This window comes from Tachyglossus aculeatus, chromosome 10 (genome assembly GCF_015852505.1).
Source record: "Tachyglossus aculeatus isolate mTacAcu1 chromosome 10, mTacAcu1.pri, whole genome shotgun sequence".
Classification (NCBI taxonomy): domain Eukaryota; kingdom Metazoa; phylum Chordata; class Mammalia; order Monotremata; family Tachyglossidae; genus Tachyglossus; species Tachyglossus aculeatus.
The window spans coordinates 16,105,891-16,122,338 of record NC_052075.1 but is presented as its reverse complement, the minus strand read 5'-3'; the positions used below and the strand labels follow the sequence as shown (position 1 = coordinate 16,122,338).

The 16,448-nt window shown below is 42.2% G+C and overlaps 1 protein-coding gene across 2 annotated transcripts in view; it reads left to right on the top strand.

Annotated features, from left to right (window-relative positions):
- ARAP2 (ArfGAP with RhoGAP domain, ankyrin repeat and PH domain 2) overlaps positions 1 to 15,940 on the top strand; it is a 167,425-nt gene extending 151,485 nt beyond the window's left edge. For both annotated transcript variants that reach the window (XM_038752401.1, XM_038752400.1), the window contains 3 exons: positions 312 to 375; positions 7,061 to 7,195; positions 13,188 to 15,940. In XM_038752401.1, the coding sequence (XP_038608329.1) occupies positions 312 to 375; positions 7,061 to 7,195; positions 13,188 to 13,532 (544 nt within the window). In that variant the 3' untranslated portion in view covers positions 13,533 to 15,940. The remainder of the gene's footprint in view (positions 1 to 311; positions 376 to 7,060; positions 7,196 to 13,187) is intronic.
- Positions 15,941 to 16,448: the final 508 nt, after the last annotated feature.

The window sequence follows — 16,448 nt, the reverse complement described above, 5'->3', positions numbered from 1 at the left end:
GTGACTGTTTTTGTTGCTGTGGCCATTTGTATTATAGGTACTTTGCCTTTCGTACAATATGTGCTTTTATAAGAAATAACTGCAATTTTGGCACTTCGGAAGCCAAGACTTTCTCTCACTGTCATTCAGAAGGTGGGCTGTTTAACTCTCGATTACATGCATTTACCAAAAAACCTGAAATAGTCTTTACTTTAGAATTTATTTAGAATTTAGGCCAGGAAATCAAAAGAAATGCAGAAAGATTTTCAAGTGTTAAGCAAGTCATCACTTATATTGAAAATTCCATGATATCTAGGCATTATCTTTTGCAGGCACATGTGTTGTGAGAATCAACAGAACCAAATGGAGTGGATGACCAGTATTTTCATTGCTCAGGTATTATAACAACCGCCCTAACTCTCCTGTGTGTTCTTATGTATGGGTTAGGGGGGGAAATGGGAAAATCTTTCAAAAAAATATCAAGTAAAATGCAAAGAAGGAGTGCTGAGTTGTGCCATTTACCTGGATGGATGGGTTTATTTGCCCATCATTTGTTCATTGCCATTCTCTGGAAAGATAGATATTATCCAGAATTAAAGCCTTTCTCATGTACAGGTAGGGAGCCTAGATATTTTGAGTGAGAGTGTGTCTGTGTCTGTGTGTTTGCAAGTGTACCTCCAATATCCAGCCTGAAGGATGGACAAATGCAGTTTGTACTCCACCCTGCTAAAAACAGAACAATTAGAAATCAAATTAGTTTGGCTTTACATTCTTTTTCCACCCAAGACATACTTGTGTTCCAACAGCCAAAGCAGTCCATGGCTTTTAATTCATTTGAAAGCAGTCCATGGCTTTTAATTTGTTTGCTCCCCAAGCCTAAATTTGTAGCTGGGGTCTCTCTTTCACGGCATTGCACAAAAGCCTCAGAAGGTTTGACTTTCTTACCATTTCTATCTGAGGCAGGTTCATGTCTCCAGGATTCACTTGAAACAAACTTCTTGCAGGTTACCTTCTGGAATGGAATCTGTATACTTGTCTTTCTGGTATTTCTCACTGGATTTCAAACCCAAAGGTTTGTGGATCTGAGGAAGGCATAATAAGTAAAACTTCCTCCTTGACCACAGAGTCATGGGAAATGTTTCTTACTCTAGTGCTGAAAAGAGGGTTAGCCTGAAAAAAGAATGCTCAAAACCACCTACCTCATCCTTAGGTAGGTAAACAGCCTCTCAGATCATTTTTAAGTGAGCATTCAGTTATGCTTTTTTTTCCCCATGTGATCTTTACCGTGTAGCAAGGGGATCGAACAGGCTTAGAAATGTCTCCAAATTCTCCCCTTTTCTCCCTCTCTCCCTATTATTTTTCAGTCTGCTCATCCCTTCTCATAGCCGTAGTTTGGATCATCTGACATTCTGAATACTTTATGAAAATAATCATTTCTGCCTTCCCCATTTATAATGCAACATCCTTTTGGGCAGGGAATGTGTCTTTGTGCTTCTTTTCCCAACCACCTAGTACAGAGCACTGCATCCAGTGGGTGTTCAATAAAAATACATACTTTTACTACTACTATTACTACAACTGCTACTACTACTGGAACTAGTTGCAGTCAGCCGTGGACATTCTATTCTGGGGGCAAATGAGGTCAAGTTAGACAATCGTCCTTCAAAAGGCCCCAGTTTCACCACCAGGAACTGTCAATCACTAATGGAACATTTTGTTCACGCCATGCAATCACCTTAAAGTAACCCATATTTTTCAATCGTGATGGGTATATCTGTCTCTGGGGTTACTTTTTGCAGGAGATACTTTTATAGAAATCAGTCAATCAATCAGTGGTATTTATTGAGCACTTACTATGTCCAGAGGAGTGAACTAAGCACTTGGGAGTGTACAGTGCAGTAAAGTTGGTAGACACAAAACCTACCCATAATTGCTTAAAGTCTGGAGGGGTAGACAGATATTAAAATAAACTGCAGGTAGGGAAAATGGGGAGAACATAAGGATATTACTTAAGTGCTCTGGAGCTGAGGGTGGGGTGAATATCCAATGCTAGTAGGATGTAGTTTCAAGGACATCAGTGACACAGGAGAGTGAATTAGCAGAAACGAGGGCTTAGTCAAGGAGGGCCTTTTGGAGATGTGATTTTTAGGAGAGCTTTCAAAGTGTGGAGAGTGGTGGTCTGTTGGATATGAAGGGCGAAGAAGTTCCATGACAGAGAGAGCAGGTTGGCAAGGGGTCAATACTGAGATTCATTCATTCATTCAATCGTATTTATTGAGCGCTTACTGTGTGCAGAGCACTGTACTAAGCCCTTGGGAAGTACAAGTTGGCAACGTATAGAGACGGTCCCTACCCAACAGTGGGATGGAAGAGATTGTGGTAGAATGAATAGGCTGGCAGTAGAGGATCAGATTGTGCAGGTTGTGTTGTAAGAGAGCAGCAAAGAAAGGTAGGAGGAGAACCAGGTGATTGCTTTAAAGCCTATGGTAAGAAGTTTTTGTTAAATGCAGAAGTGGACGGACAACCATTACAGTTTTTTGAGGCATGGGGAGTCATGAACTGAATGCTTTTTTTAGAAAAATGGTCCAGCAGCCATATGTGGATTGTAGTAGGGAGTGACAGGAGGTTGGGAGGTTAGTGGTTAGGTTAGAGAAGCAGCGTGGCTTAGTGGCAAGAGCCCGGGCTTGGGAATCAGAAGTTGTGGGTTTGAATCCTAGCTCTGCCACTTGTCAGCTGTGTGATTTTGGGCAAGTCACTTAACTTCTCTGTGCCTCAGTTTCCTCATCTGTAAAATGGGGATTAAGATTGTGAGCCCCACGTGGAACAACCTAATTGCCTTGTATGTACCTCAGCACTTAAAACAGGGCTTGGCACATAGTAAGTGCATAACAAATACCATAATTGTTAATTATTATTAGTGAGGGGGCTAGTGTAGTAGTCAAGGAGGTAGATACAAGATGAGTACTTGGAACAGCATGGTAGCAGTTTGGAGATAAAAGGGCAAATTCTAGAAACCATAGAAACTCTCATCAGCTTGATTTAGAACAACTCTCAATGTACAATAGGAGAAGAGTTGGGCCCAATAGGTTCAGGTTTTGCTGATGTGAGTGGCCTTCAACAAAATAATAATGAAGCCAAAACAACTGTTTTGTTCATACGTGGCTTCAGGTTTAGAAACACTGGCATCGACAAGGAGTTTTCTTACTTGCAAAGAGTCCTACTTCTCTGGTAGATAAAAAAAAAAATTCTTCTGAGGACAGGCTATAAGAGAAATGTACACAGAATTAGCCTCTTCTTTTATCCCATCAGACTGAATAATTACTTTTCTAGCAACACTACGCTAGAGCAGTGGCATTCATTGGTAGCAATTAAGGTGCCACTCTGTTATCTGAGCTACCACTCTCCTCACCCCCTCACTACAGATGGCATTCTCCAAACTCAACATCTTAGTTTTCAAAACTACTTTCTCTGTGTCATGGAATGTTTCACTCTCTCTTCTGCCTGAGTCCCTTCTGACTCCCGGGAGCGATTCTGGGAAGTTCCTATTTCTGTTGGTTAACTTCTTGGTCTTTTCTCCCAAATAATAATAATAATAATAATAATGGCATAAGCGCTTACTATGTGCAAAGCACTGTTCTAAGCGCTGGGGAGGATACAAGGTGATCAGGTTGTCCCAAATGAAGTTATCAACCCTCTCCCTTAGGATGAGATTTCAGTTTCCACAGCCACACTCTGTGTCACAGACTCTGACGAGGAATCTCGGCCAACCGTGAACACAGAATGAATGATAAAGTGCATTTGAATGTGCTACGTTTTTTTAAAGGTTAAGCTCGGTGAACTTTCTATGGTGAATGAGAGACCTTGTGTGGGGAAAAAAAAATCTGACTTTATGGTTATTAATATTCTCTCCATATGAATATCCAAGGTGGTTTTCATCCTGGTCAACTCTCGATTAATGTAATTTTCTCCCCATTCTTGAATTGGAAATTTGCACATTTTAAATTTGGATTGAGAGGAAGATTCTTCTCATTGAATTTGATGTGCATAAAATAATTTTGGACAAATCCATTTTGAAAAGCAAATTGTGATAGAAATTTTCCAGTTTGGGTTACTGGTGGCTTTTCCAAGTGAAGCACAATTATAATAATAATAATTAATAATAATAATTGTGATATTTGTTAAGTGCTTGCTATGTGCCAGGCACTGTTCTAGGCATCGGGGTGGGTACAGAAAATAGGGTTGGACACAGTCCCTGACTCACAATCTTAATCCCCATTTTACAGATGAGGTAACTGAGGCACAGAGAAGTAAAGTGACGTCCACAATCACACAAAAGGCACATAGTGGAACTGGGATTAAAATCCAGATCTTTTTGACTCCCACACCCATTTTTCTGGGGATCATCTAAAATTTGGGTAAGAGCAGGAAGAGGGAATGACTAACGCAATCCACATAAAAGCACCTTCAGAAGTGTGTAAACCCAAGCCTTCCAGAGCAGGCAGCCTACCTGCCTCTCTCCCCTCAAATCTTTTCTTTTTACCCCATCCCTCCCTCCTGACCCTGCTCCTCCATCCCTAGGATCAAAGCTCCAACATAGTTTTGTGCTGACATTCCAGTTTAGTGAGTGGCGGTGAGGGGGAAGGTACTAATCTTTGAACCAGGTGGCAATGGATGAACTTAGTTATTGGCTAGAAGGAATAGTCCACAAATTGCCGGGAATGCTCATTTTGACTTCAAAAAAACTGGCAAATCTCTCAGGACACTTTAGCAGCCCCTCACCTAGATCCCTACAGGACAGGAGTTTCATGTTGGAACGTATTCCTGGAGATCCCCAGGAGCTCTGCATTGTAAATCTTGTTTTAGATTTGTGGAGAGATGAGATATCCAAAAGCCCCTAATTTTCTCTGAGGGAGAATTTACACTCTGGAAGGATCTGACTTATCACTCAGTGAAGTAAGTAAGGTGAAGTGTTCTCTCTCTGTCTTTTTTTTTTTTTTAATGGTATTTGTTGAGCACTTACTATGTCCTAGGCACTATACTAAGACCTGGGGTAGGTACAAGATGATCAGCTTGTCCCACGGGGGGCTCACAGCCTTAATCTCCATTTTACAGATGAGGTAACTGAGGCACAGAGAAGTGAAGTGACTTCCCCAAGGTCACACAGGAGACAAGTGGCAGAGCTGGGATTAGAACCCATGTCCTTCTGATTCCCAGGCCAGTGCTCTATTCACTAGGCAACACTGCTTATCAGCAGCGTTCTCTTCTACATTTCGGGGATGGGCCAGGCTAATTTCTGGATTTAGAAGTGTTCCTATGTATCTAGGTGCTTAATGAATGTTAATTATTGAAATGAAAGATTGAAATACCTGTCGGCAGTTTGCAAAAAGAGAAATTGAATTGTGCTTAGGCCTCTGAGGGTTGTTTTTCTTGGTAAATGTTATGTTTCAGTTGAAAATTCAGTTTCACACTCTAGCAAGAAAAATATCCTCAGCATCAACTTTCAACAAGATTAGGATTGAGTATTGCAATGAATTCTCTTCTCTATGACTTCCCTAGGGATAAAACTGACCTTAAAATGAACACCTTTGAATCCCACAGTTATAATAATGATATGCCAAAGAGTTAATATTAGAATTACAATACTAATAAAAGAAAGTGATGAGGTATTTAAGTGATTACTATATGCAATGAGATGTACTAAATTCTGGGGTAGATACAAGATAGGGCAGACACAGTTCCTCTCCAACATGGAGCTCACAGTGTAAGGAGAAGAGAGTATAGGTTCTGAATCCCCATTTGACAGATGAAGAAACTGAGGCAAAGATTTGGCAAATGATTTGCCCAAAGTCACCCAATAGGTAAGTGCCAGAGCTGGGTTTTTAAACCAGGTCCTCTGACTCAGCCCCGTGGTGTTTCCTCTAGACCATGCTGTATCTCATTTTGAGTTGTGTGATACTACATAAAATGAAGTAGTCATTTCATTAATATCCAACTCATGTTTTTCCCCTAGAGGAAGATTAGACTATTCCTAGTTAAAAAGAACTCTTGAAGATGTTTTTACATTCTATCTTATGACTTTATCGGCATCAAGAGCTAAGGTTTTAACCAACACATATTGAAAATGAATTCTTTTGGAGGATGTGTTGATAAATGCTTGATGAGCCAGGATAAAGGTGCCACACCGAGATGACGAATGTTTCTAATTTCCTATTTGCACAACTACAAAAGAAGGTTTCTCTTTAAACCAAATACAGAAGAAAGTTACATTTTGGTAAAGATGAAAAATGAGGTAGTGGCGTTTGTTTTATTTATTTTTTATCAGATAGCCAGGCCTTGAGTGAATTGTGGTTCCTTGTGAGTTGATTTTTTTTTGTTTTGTAAGACCGAATTATTATAGTTCAAAACTTTTTTCCTATTCTTTGGTTTAGGGGAAGGCATGAAAACAAATTTGCTTTGATTCAGGGACCTAGAAATCCAAAATGGATGCATTTGTTTTCCATTCTCCCATTTTTTTTCTTTGATAAAGAGTAGAAAGCAAATGTTTGACACTTAGAAATTGAATTGATACTTAAATAGTAGTAATATCATTTACTCTCCCAAGCTCTGAGTACAGAATTCTGCACACAGTAAGCACTCAATAAATACGATTGACTGATTAAATGCTTACTTTGTGCAGAGCACTCTACTAAGCTCTGGGAAAGAATACACAGGTGGGAATTAGACACCAACCCTGCCCCTCAGGGGGCTCACGATCTAAGAATCCACTTGTCTCCCATCCTCAATCAAAAACTAGTATAACATCAGCATGAATACAAGGTGAACATTCTTCCTGTGAAAAGATCGTCAAATGTGTGAGCCCGTTGTTGGATAGGAACCGTCTCTCTATGTTGCCAACTTGTACTGCCCAAGTGCTTAGTACAGTGCTCTGCACACAGTAAGCGCTCAATAAATACGATTAAATGAATGAATGAATGAGAATGGGAGTAACGACGAGTGTTTAGTAATTTGTTGGTTTTGCGTAAAACATAATGCCCTCATAATAAAATTGCCTTTCAACAGTAAAGGATTTTTATTTCCCCAGCATGATAATGACATCTGTCCACCAGCTGGAAAAGAACGGAAACGATCAATAACTAAAAACCCCAAGGTGGGAGGCGTTCCTTTAATACCCATTCAGCAGGAAAGAACTCTTCCTCACATCAGAAGGACAGCAGAGGTAAGCTGGTAACTGAAGACGATGCAGGGTGAACTTAAAAACACTGTACTTTCCTGCATTTAATGCATTATATGGAGGCATTGTGGACTAGTGAAAAGAGCACAAGACTGGGAGTTAGGAGACCCTCTATGGGCTGTTTAACCTCTATGGGCTTCAGTGTCTTCATCTGTGAAATGGACATAGAATACCTCCCAGCGCTTAGAACAGTGCTTCACACATAGTAAGCACTTAACAAATGCCATCATCGTCATCTTCCTCCTCCCTTTTAAGACCAGAAGTCCTCTCTGGGTTGATCTTCTATCTATCTTAGTTCCTAGCACATATCTGGCACAGGGTGCTTAGTAAATACCATCATTATTAAGAAATATCATTATTGTTTTGATGGGGCTGTTAAAATCCACTGAGACCATATGATAAACTGAATACTGCCTCAAGGAGTTTAAAAAATAACAAGGAAGACAGATATTAGACATTGACAAAATACAGGGACCGTTGAAAGCAAAAGTTAATAAGTTCCACTAGACTGTAAGCTCATTGAGAGCAGGTCTTTTGTACTCTACTAAGTGCTTTGCACGGTAAGTGTCCAGTCAATACTATTGAAAAGTGTAAATTAATAAGTCCAAAAATGCATGTGTGCCAAGGCATAAAAAGAATTGCTATAGAAAATGTGGACTGGTAAGGGGGAGCCTAATTGGGGAAGGCTTTCTGGAGAAGATGAGTTTTCTGGAGAGCTTTAAAGATGGATAGAGTTGTGATCTGATGGTTTGAAAGGGAAGGCAGTTACAGGCAGGGGGAAGGATATGAGCATGAGATCAGAGGCACACTGAGAAGCAGTGTGGCCTAGTGGAAAGAGCATGGAATTGGGTTCTAATCCCAGCCTCACCACATGTCTGCTGAGTTGAAATGCTTGGGAGGAACAAAGCAGAAGAACAGGGGTATAACGGCAGAAGAGAGCTGATAATAGGGAGACAACTGAAGGATTGCCCTAAAGCCAATGGTAAAGAGTTTCTTCTTGATGTGTGTGAGAAATGGGTGACTGCCGAAGGTTTTTGAGGAAGGTCTTGTGGGCAGGTGATGTTTTAGGAAAACAAGTGAGGAATCCCCTGGGCATCCTTCCCCATGCCCTTTTCATAAGATCCAGATTCAGCCAGCTGGAAAAACACAGTTGTTCCATTAGGCAGTAGCAACCTCTAGACTGTAAGCTCCTTGTGGGTAGGGAATGTGTCTACCAACTTTGTTGTGTTATACTCTCCTGAGCACTGAGTATAGTGCTCTGCATTGATTGATAATTGATTCAGACTTCATCCAAAGGCCTCTGGTCATAATCAGTAGAATATGCAATGTTCTGGTTCAAACATTCCTACCTGTTAGCCAACACTATGACTGCAATAGTGTTCCTCAATTAGTCAGCCAGTCAGTCACTCAGTTGTTTATATTGAGCACTTACTGTGTGCAGAGCACTGTACTAAGTGCTTGGGAGAGTACAATATAACAATAAACAGACACATTCCCTGCCCACAACGAGCTGTCTGTTCTGTTTTCTACAGTCTGTAGGAGAGAGTCCTTTAGGGAAACAAAATGGAATCATTTTAATAATCCCTGTTGAAGATTGTATCCTATAAATGAATTGATATTAAAAAGCAAGATATTAACATTGTACTGAACTTAAGAAGGAGAAGATGCACATTGTAACATTGCTTGTCAGTGTCTCCAATTATAGTTGTCAGATTTAATGTCCAGGATATAGTTTAATATCTGGATCTGCTGACATTTAAGTCACTCAGCATATACTACTGCATTTTAGGATGACAACAGACTGTCCTGTTTAAAATTCTTTGGAAGTTTTCCAGAGATCACTAAGTACTATAGTTTATATAGTAGTAAACTTTATAGTTAAGAAGATGTTACCATTTTCATTCTAATAGTCTCCACCATTGCCATTTTTCACTTGTTCATAACTTGCTGAAAAACCCTTCTTTAGCGACAAAACTTTTTAACCCAGGTTTGTGTGCAAAGGTGAATTTTATCCATGTGGAAATTTAAAAAAAAATCCATTTAGCTACCACTGTTGGTGAGATGAAAAATACCTTTTTCTGCTGTTATTCATGTGTGTAATTGTAAGAGACATTTTTATTTGAATCAGTGAGATTTACATCATGCATACATGTAATGTGCTTGAAAAGTTCACGTTAATGTAGCAAATCAAATTAAGATCCATGTTCTAAGAACTTAGCGTGAATTTAGGATCATAAATATTAAAAATAATTTGATTGATTTTAAAATATGTGTAAAATAGAGTAAAAAATTTATCCAAAGATAGCCCAACCTGGTTATGTTCCTTGAAAATATGGATGTATTTTGAATGGTTGTCTTGTGCAGCACGTTTTCCTATAGATTTATGTGTTGTAAGATTCATTTCAGAATCAACCCCAGTTAGATGGGAGAGTAAATGTTCAATCAATCGATCATTTAGTAGTACTTACTGTGTGCAGAGCACTGTACTAAGCACTTGGAAGAGTACAACACAACAGACACATTCCTTGCCCACAACGAGTTTACCATCTAGAGGCAGGGGGGATTAAAGACATTAATATAAATAAATAAGTTCCAGTTATTTACATAAGTGTGGTGGGGCTGAAGAGGGAATGTATAAAGGGGGCAAGTCAGGGTGACATGGAATGGGAGAAAAGGAAATGATGATTTAGTCAGGGAAGGCTTTGTGGAGGAGATGTGCCTTCAAAAAGACTTTGAAGGTGGGGACAGTCATTGTCTGTTGGATGTTAAGTGGGAGAGCATTCCAGAATGGAGACTGCGTGTGAGTGAGAGGTTGGCAGCAAGATAAAAGATTGAAGTACAGTGAGAACATTGACATTAGAGGAGTGAAGTATGTGGGCTGAGTTGTACCAGAAGAGTAGTGAGCAAATGTAGGAGGTGGCAAGGTGATTGAGTTCATAGCTGATGGTAAGGAGTTTCTGTTCGATACAGAGGTGGATGGTCAACCATGGGAGGTTCTTCAGGAGTGGGAAAACATGAACTGAACATTTTTGTAGAAAAATAATTTGGGCAGCAGAGTGAAGTGTGGACTGGAGTGGGGAGAGGCAGGTGGTTGGAAGGCCAGCCAGGAGGCTGATAACTCTATCAATCAAGGCGGGATAGTGCTTGAATTAACGTGGTAGCAGTTTGGATGGAGAAGAAAGGATGGGTTTATTGCACTTGTGAAGATTGCACTGACAGGATTTGGTGAGAGATTGAATATGTGAGTTGAACAAGAAAGAAGAGTTAAGGATATTGCTAAGGTTATGGGCTTGTGAGACAGGAAGGATGGTGGGGCTGTCTACAGTTATGGGAAAGTCACAGGAAGGACAGAGCTTGGGTGGGAAGACAAGGAGTTTGGAAATGCTAAGTTTGAGGTGATAGCAGGACATCCAAGTGCAGATGTCGAGGACAAGAGGAAGCACGAGCCTGCAGAGAGTGAGAGAGAGAGATCAGGGCTGGAGACGTAGATTTAGGAATCATCGCAGTGGCATTAGTAGTTGAAGGCATGGGAGCAAGTGAGTTCTCCAAGGGAGTGGGTGTAGATGGAGAATAGAAGGGGACCCAGAACTGACATTTGAGGGGCCCCCATAGTTAGGGGGTTGGAGGCGGAGGAGCCTGTGAAGAGAATTGAGAATGAGTGACCAGATAGCTAGGAAGAGAACCAGGAGAGTTCAGTGTCTGTGAAGCTGAGGTTGCATAATGTTTCCAGGAGAAGGGGTGGTTGACAGTGTTGAAGGTAGCTCAGAGGTTGAGGAGGGTTAGTATGGAGTAGAGGCAGTTAGATTTGACAAGACGGACATTATTTCTGACTTTTGAGAGGGTGGTTTCTGTGGAGTGAAGGGGATGGGAGCCAAATTTGAGGGGGTCAAGGAGAGAATTGGAGGAGAGGAATTGAGACAGTGGGTGTAGGCAGCTTGCTTAAATAACTTGGAGAGGAATGGTAGGAGGAAGATGGGTGATATCTGGAGGGAGCCCTGGGGTCAAGGGAGGATTTTTATGGGATGAGGAGACATGGGTATGCTTGAAAGCAGTGGGAAAGAAGCTATTAAAGAGCAAACAGTTGAAGATGTCGGTCGGGGAGGGAAGAAGGGAGGCGGCAAGTGTTTGGTTAATGTGTGAAGGGATGGTGTTGGATGCACAGGTGGAGGGATTGGATGATCTCAAGATCTCCTCTTGTAATACTGCTTGGAAAGATGGGAAAGTTGAAGAAGGGGCAGGAGGAGGAAGAGAGTGGAGAGGAACAGGGGGGATTTTTAGGGAGATCATGCCTGATAGCTTATACTGTATTTTGCGTTTATATTACATTTTATAGTTTACACTGTGTTACAGTGGAAATTCTTCCCTGCCCCCCTCCCAATGGTCAACTCACTCCCTCTCCACCATTCTCTATGGAGGCTTTCCTGTCCCCTTCACCACACCCTGTCCTCACTTTTCTCCCCACTCCTGGCCTCACTCTCCCCATGCTTATCTCATTCCCTTTACACTGGACAATTCTTTTTCCTGCCTTGATATTTAATTTAAGCTGCCACAGTGGCTACCTCTTCCCTCCCCCACCCAACACACACACACACACACACACACACACACACACACAAACACACACACACACACACACACACGCACACAGAGAAACATCTCCCATCCTCCCTCTAGACTGTAAGCTCGTTGTGGGTGGTGAATGTGTCCATTTATTGTTATATTGTACTCTCCCACGCACTGAGTACAGTGCTTTCCATGAAGTAAGGGGTCAGCAAATACAACTAACTGATTTTATTTCCTGAAGCACCTCCCACTCACTCCATGGAGACTGGTACTGACCCATCATAGGATTGGCAGGGAATGAGCACATTCCTCTGATAGGTCTGCCTCCAATGCCTGCTCTCCCCTCCCCACTTTCCCATCCCAGTCAGACCCTTTCCTCTTCCTCATGGCTGTTGATTTAAGACAGGAAGGTAGGGCTGCTTGCTAGCCAGAGAAAGGTATTGGAGAAGAGTGAGTTGCTATAGATGCCACTGAGGATAAGATTCGATTTTTTCAAAAGGGGAAAAAAGTAGGAAACAAAAGGGAAAATAATAGAGAGGCAGCGTGGCTCAATGGAAAGAGCCCGGGCTTTGGAGTCAGAGGTCATGGGTTCAAATCCCCGCTCCACCAGTTATCAGCTGTGTGACTTTGGGCAAGTCACTTAACTTCTCTGTGCCTCAGTTACCTCATCTGGAAAATGGGGATTAAGACTGTGAGCCCCCAGCTGGGCAACCTGATCACCTTGTAACCTCCCCAACGCTTAGAACAGTGCTTTGCACATAGTAAGCGCTTAATAAATGCCATCATTATTATAAAAGTATTCATCACAGTTATGGGGAGTTGGAGAGGAGAGAGAATAGTCTTGGGGTCAGACAGGGCAGTGGCAGGAAAACCTCTCCTTTGGGAACAGAGGAGGGAAGGCCAGGAGCAGGGCAAGGGAAAGAAGGGAGGGGGATGGAATTTGTTCACTTGCAGCTACTGAAAACCATGTCAGATCCCACTCTGTGTATTCAACAGAGCGTAAAGTTTGTGTCCCCAGGGTGATCCCATTGAAGGGGGATTGTAGCTCAGGTATGGTACATTCAGTCATATTTATTGAGCACTTACTGTGTGCAGAGCACTGTACTAAGCAGGTACTCTTATGCAGATGTGTTCTCACTGAAGTGAAGCAAAAGAAACTAAAAGCAGATTAAACAGAGTGCAGTCAAAAACATTTTTTTGTGGCTCAACTTAGTAGTGCTAAAGCACCCATAACTTTCACATGTGCCCTTTGCATTGAAGGGAATCAGAAATACTTTAGTAAATGGAATGCACCCACACTGTGTAAATTGAAAGCTTTGAAATCATGCTCCCCCACCCTCCTTTCCCGAGGCCTTAAATGGCAAGAATCCAGTGCCACTGACAAGCATGTTCATTTGAGTCTTTTGACTTTCAGACTGGGAAGTTGGAGCCCGAGAAGCCAAAAGACGGCGAAGCTCAGGGAAGGGAGGTGCCGGAGTCCAGTCTGAAAGAACGTGCCTCCGTGATCGCCTCCTGCTTGGAACACAAAGAGGACCGACTCCGAAATCGGACCAAGAAGCACCGTAGCTTCAACTGCCTGGAGGACCCCAGGACCGATCCCCCGGGGCACCCCCCGTTCCACAAGGACTCCAAGGCACAGAGGAAACCCGATGAAAGGAGCAAGAGTGGTTTGGACTCAGATCATAAGCTGCCTTCCAAAGTCATCGAGGAACTAAGCGTCGTGCTGCAGCGCACACGGACTCTCCCGAAGGACCCTTAGGGCCGACTCTGAGAGGGTCACAGCACCTTTCACCTTCCCAGTTAATTACTGGAATTAAGCCACAGAGCCACAAAGGACCGAAGATATGAAATGGCCTTGAGGTGGCTGGGTGTCTCTGTTTGTAGATAGTTGAAATGTTCAGAGTACTTGAAAAATATGTACATGTGGAAATTTAATTTAAGCGGCTCTAAGCCTACAAGGTCTGTTGCATTTGGAAGTGAGGTTAGCTGAAAACCGGGACAGGTCGGGAGTTGGAATCCTTCGCGATCTCTGGGTGAAAGGAGGTTTGACATTTTTGAAGGCTTGACTCAAGTGAGTAGCTAAGCTGAGTTTCTGACCTCTCGGTTCCAAGAGGCATCCTCGGAGAGCAGAGATCAAAATTCTGTATTCACCCAGAGTCGGTCTGGTGATCTTGTGGGATATGAGGACAAGAAAAGCATTTTGCACTTTGAGAAACCTTGTGTTCCTTGGGCTGCTGTCTGGCATTAGAGTCTGAAACTCATCTACGCGGTCTTATTCTTCAAATTAAGGGAAATGCTGTCATCGGTCACCAGTCTGTCGAAACCGGAACAGGTGTGTGAAAGCGGCCCACAGAAGAAAACTGAAAGGCGGGAAACTGTCAGGGATGCTGGCTACATTCCTAAGAGGCTACCTCAGATGGACCTCAGACCAAAAGGACCCAGTAGCTGCTATGGCAATGTTTCTCTTTGACTTAGGATAAAACCAATGGGTCCAACAATATCAGCACAGAAGCAATCATCCTTCGAGCCCTGGGACAGTGGCGAGGGTCTAATTAGATGGTTACAGAGAGGTCCAGGCCATTGCACTGACCAGGGGGTGGGAAGATGGTTGTGTGACTTCCAATATTTCCCTTGCCCCACTTACTACATAAAACTGAGGCTGTCATTCTCCAGGGCTCCGTTCATGAGCGGGGAATTCCCAACAGTAGGAATAGTCAGGGTCCACGATTAAGGCAACACCCGACTCTTCCCTGAGAGAACAGAGGATCTGGTTGTCGTATTTGGTGGCAGAATATCCAGTCATTTATTCAGGTGGTTTGAATCTAGATCACAATGGCCTTCTACAAACAAGATGGGAGTTTCCCTCCAACGGCTAATGAACCAGTGTCCACCACCCTAATTACCTGCGAATTCCTGGTCCCGTTTGGTCCTCAGGCCCAAGACTGAAGTTGCCACAGTGTTTGCACAAAAGCATTATAGTCCCTCCAGAGAAGGCCGGAATCTCTGCTGAATCCTGAAGTCACACTATCTGTCAGGCTGATGTTCCTCCTAGGTTTATTTTTCCTTCACCGCCCATGTCTCTTCCTTAGATTCCAGAACACTTATTGAATGATTGACAACTTTTCCTCTTATTAATCCTACCCCCTCCATGCCAGATTGAGCAGTTTAATGGAACGGTGCAGTCTGACTCTGCCTCAATTTTACACGATGAATAGATCGATCGCTACCCTGACACAGTCCAGAAATCACGCCTCACGCGGAAGAGGGCAAAGGAGGCATTCTGTCTGAATGCCAAGTTCTCAGTGACTGGTATTTTGGGGGAAAAACAGAGAAAAACTGCAGGCAGTTTCTTAAGATATCACAGGGCTTTTGGCTTAAAAAAAAGCTGAAAACTACAATTTTTCAAGAATGAAATTTATCTTTCCAACTCCCAAGAGTTGTTATTCTTATTGTTATTCTTAATTTTCTTTCCTTTTGGGATTTTTGCAGCAGGGTGACGCACTGGAGGACATTGTTATGGGATCCGGAGACTGGTCTTCTGGGCGGAAGCCCCCAAAGCCCTGTCCTTTCTGCCCTGATTGAGGAGTTTCCCACTATCTCTCATTCTGTATTAAAAGATTAATTAAGAACTTCCCATCCATTATTCAGAAAAAACTAGATTTTTAAAAATCTATTTGAGCTAGTCTACCACAGTCGCCAATCTCTTCACAGAAGGAAAATCCATCCTGACCCAGGAGAGAGGTATCAAAATATTTTTTTTTAATGTTTACTTGAAACAGGTGCTGTCAGCTGTTCTGACAGTGACTAAATGTTCCCAAATCTAGGATTCGTACATTGTAGTGGAACATTTCTCATTCAAGTGTAAAGATTCTCAGACCCTTTTTCCATGCACTGCAGAGAATTGAATGGGGACATAGCTGTGACTCATTTCTCTGCTCACTAAAATTCATTTTGGAATTGAGAATCTATTTATTCCAATTGAATTATTACTCAATATCCCACCAATGTTGCACTGAGAACTCCAGTTGGAGGGATAAGTAACTGAAGCGGAAATATGACGTGGAGACCCTGGGGTTCCAACGGCTACTGGTTTTCGCTGTTAAAGGCCCTGTATTTTATGAAAGTGAAACATGACTGCATTGTATATTTCAGAGAATAAATAATATTTTCTTCAAAAAGTGAGTTCTCGTTGGACAGAAGGGTGTGGAAAACACACCACCCAGAGTGATGGTGATCAAACAACAGTGTTTGGGTATCTACTCAGCAACAGTTGAGTGTCTACCTATCTTCCCCCCCAAAAAATAAACTCGAGGGAAGAGATCATGTCTACTGGCTATCGTACTCTGCCAAACATTTAGTATTGTGCACTGCATATTAAGGTAAGTACTCAAAAATTCCTTTGATTTATTGATTGATTGCTTGGAGTGTGAAAGCAGACAGAAGGTCACTGATATTTTTCAAAAATGAGTTGAAATATAAAATGGGTTTCTGTCAATGCTGAGGGAAAAGACATTGGCAATCAGAGAGGGCCGGGCAATCCAGAAAACCCAGCCCACGGGGTGGGTCAGCATAAAGAAGGAAAGGGCTACCTGGGAATTGAAACAAAACCAAAAAACTCTCATTAGCCATATCTATGTTTCATTAACCTTACAGAGGCCGAATCACTTCTCAGGGA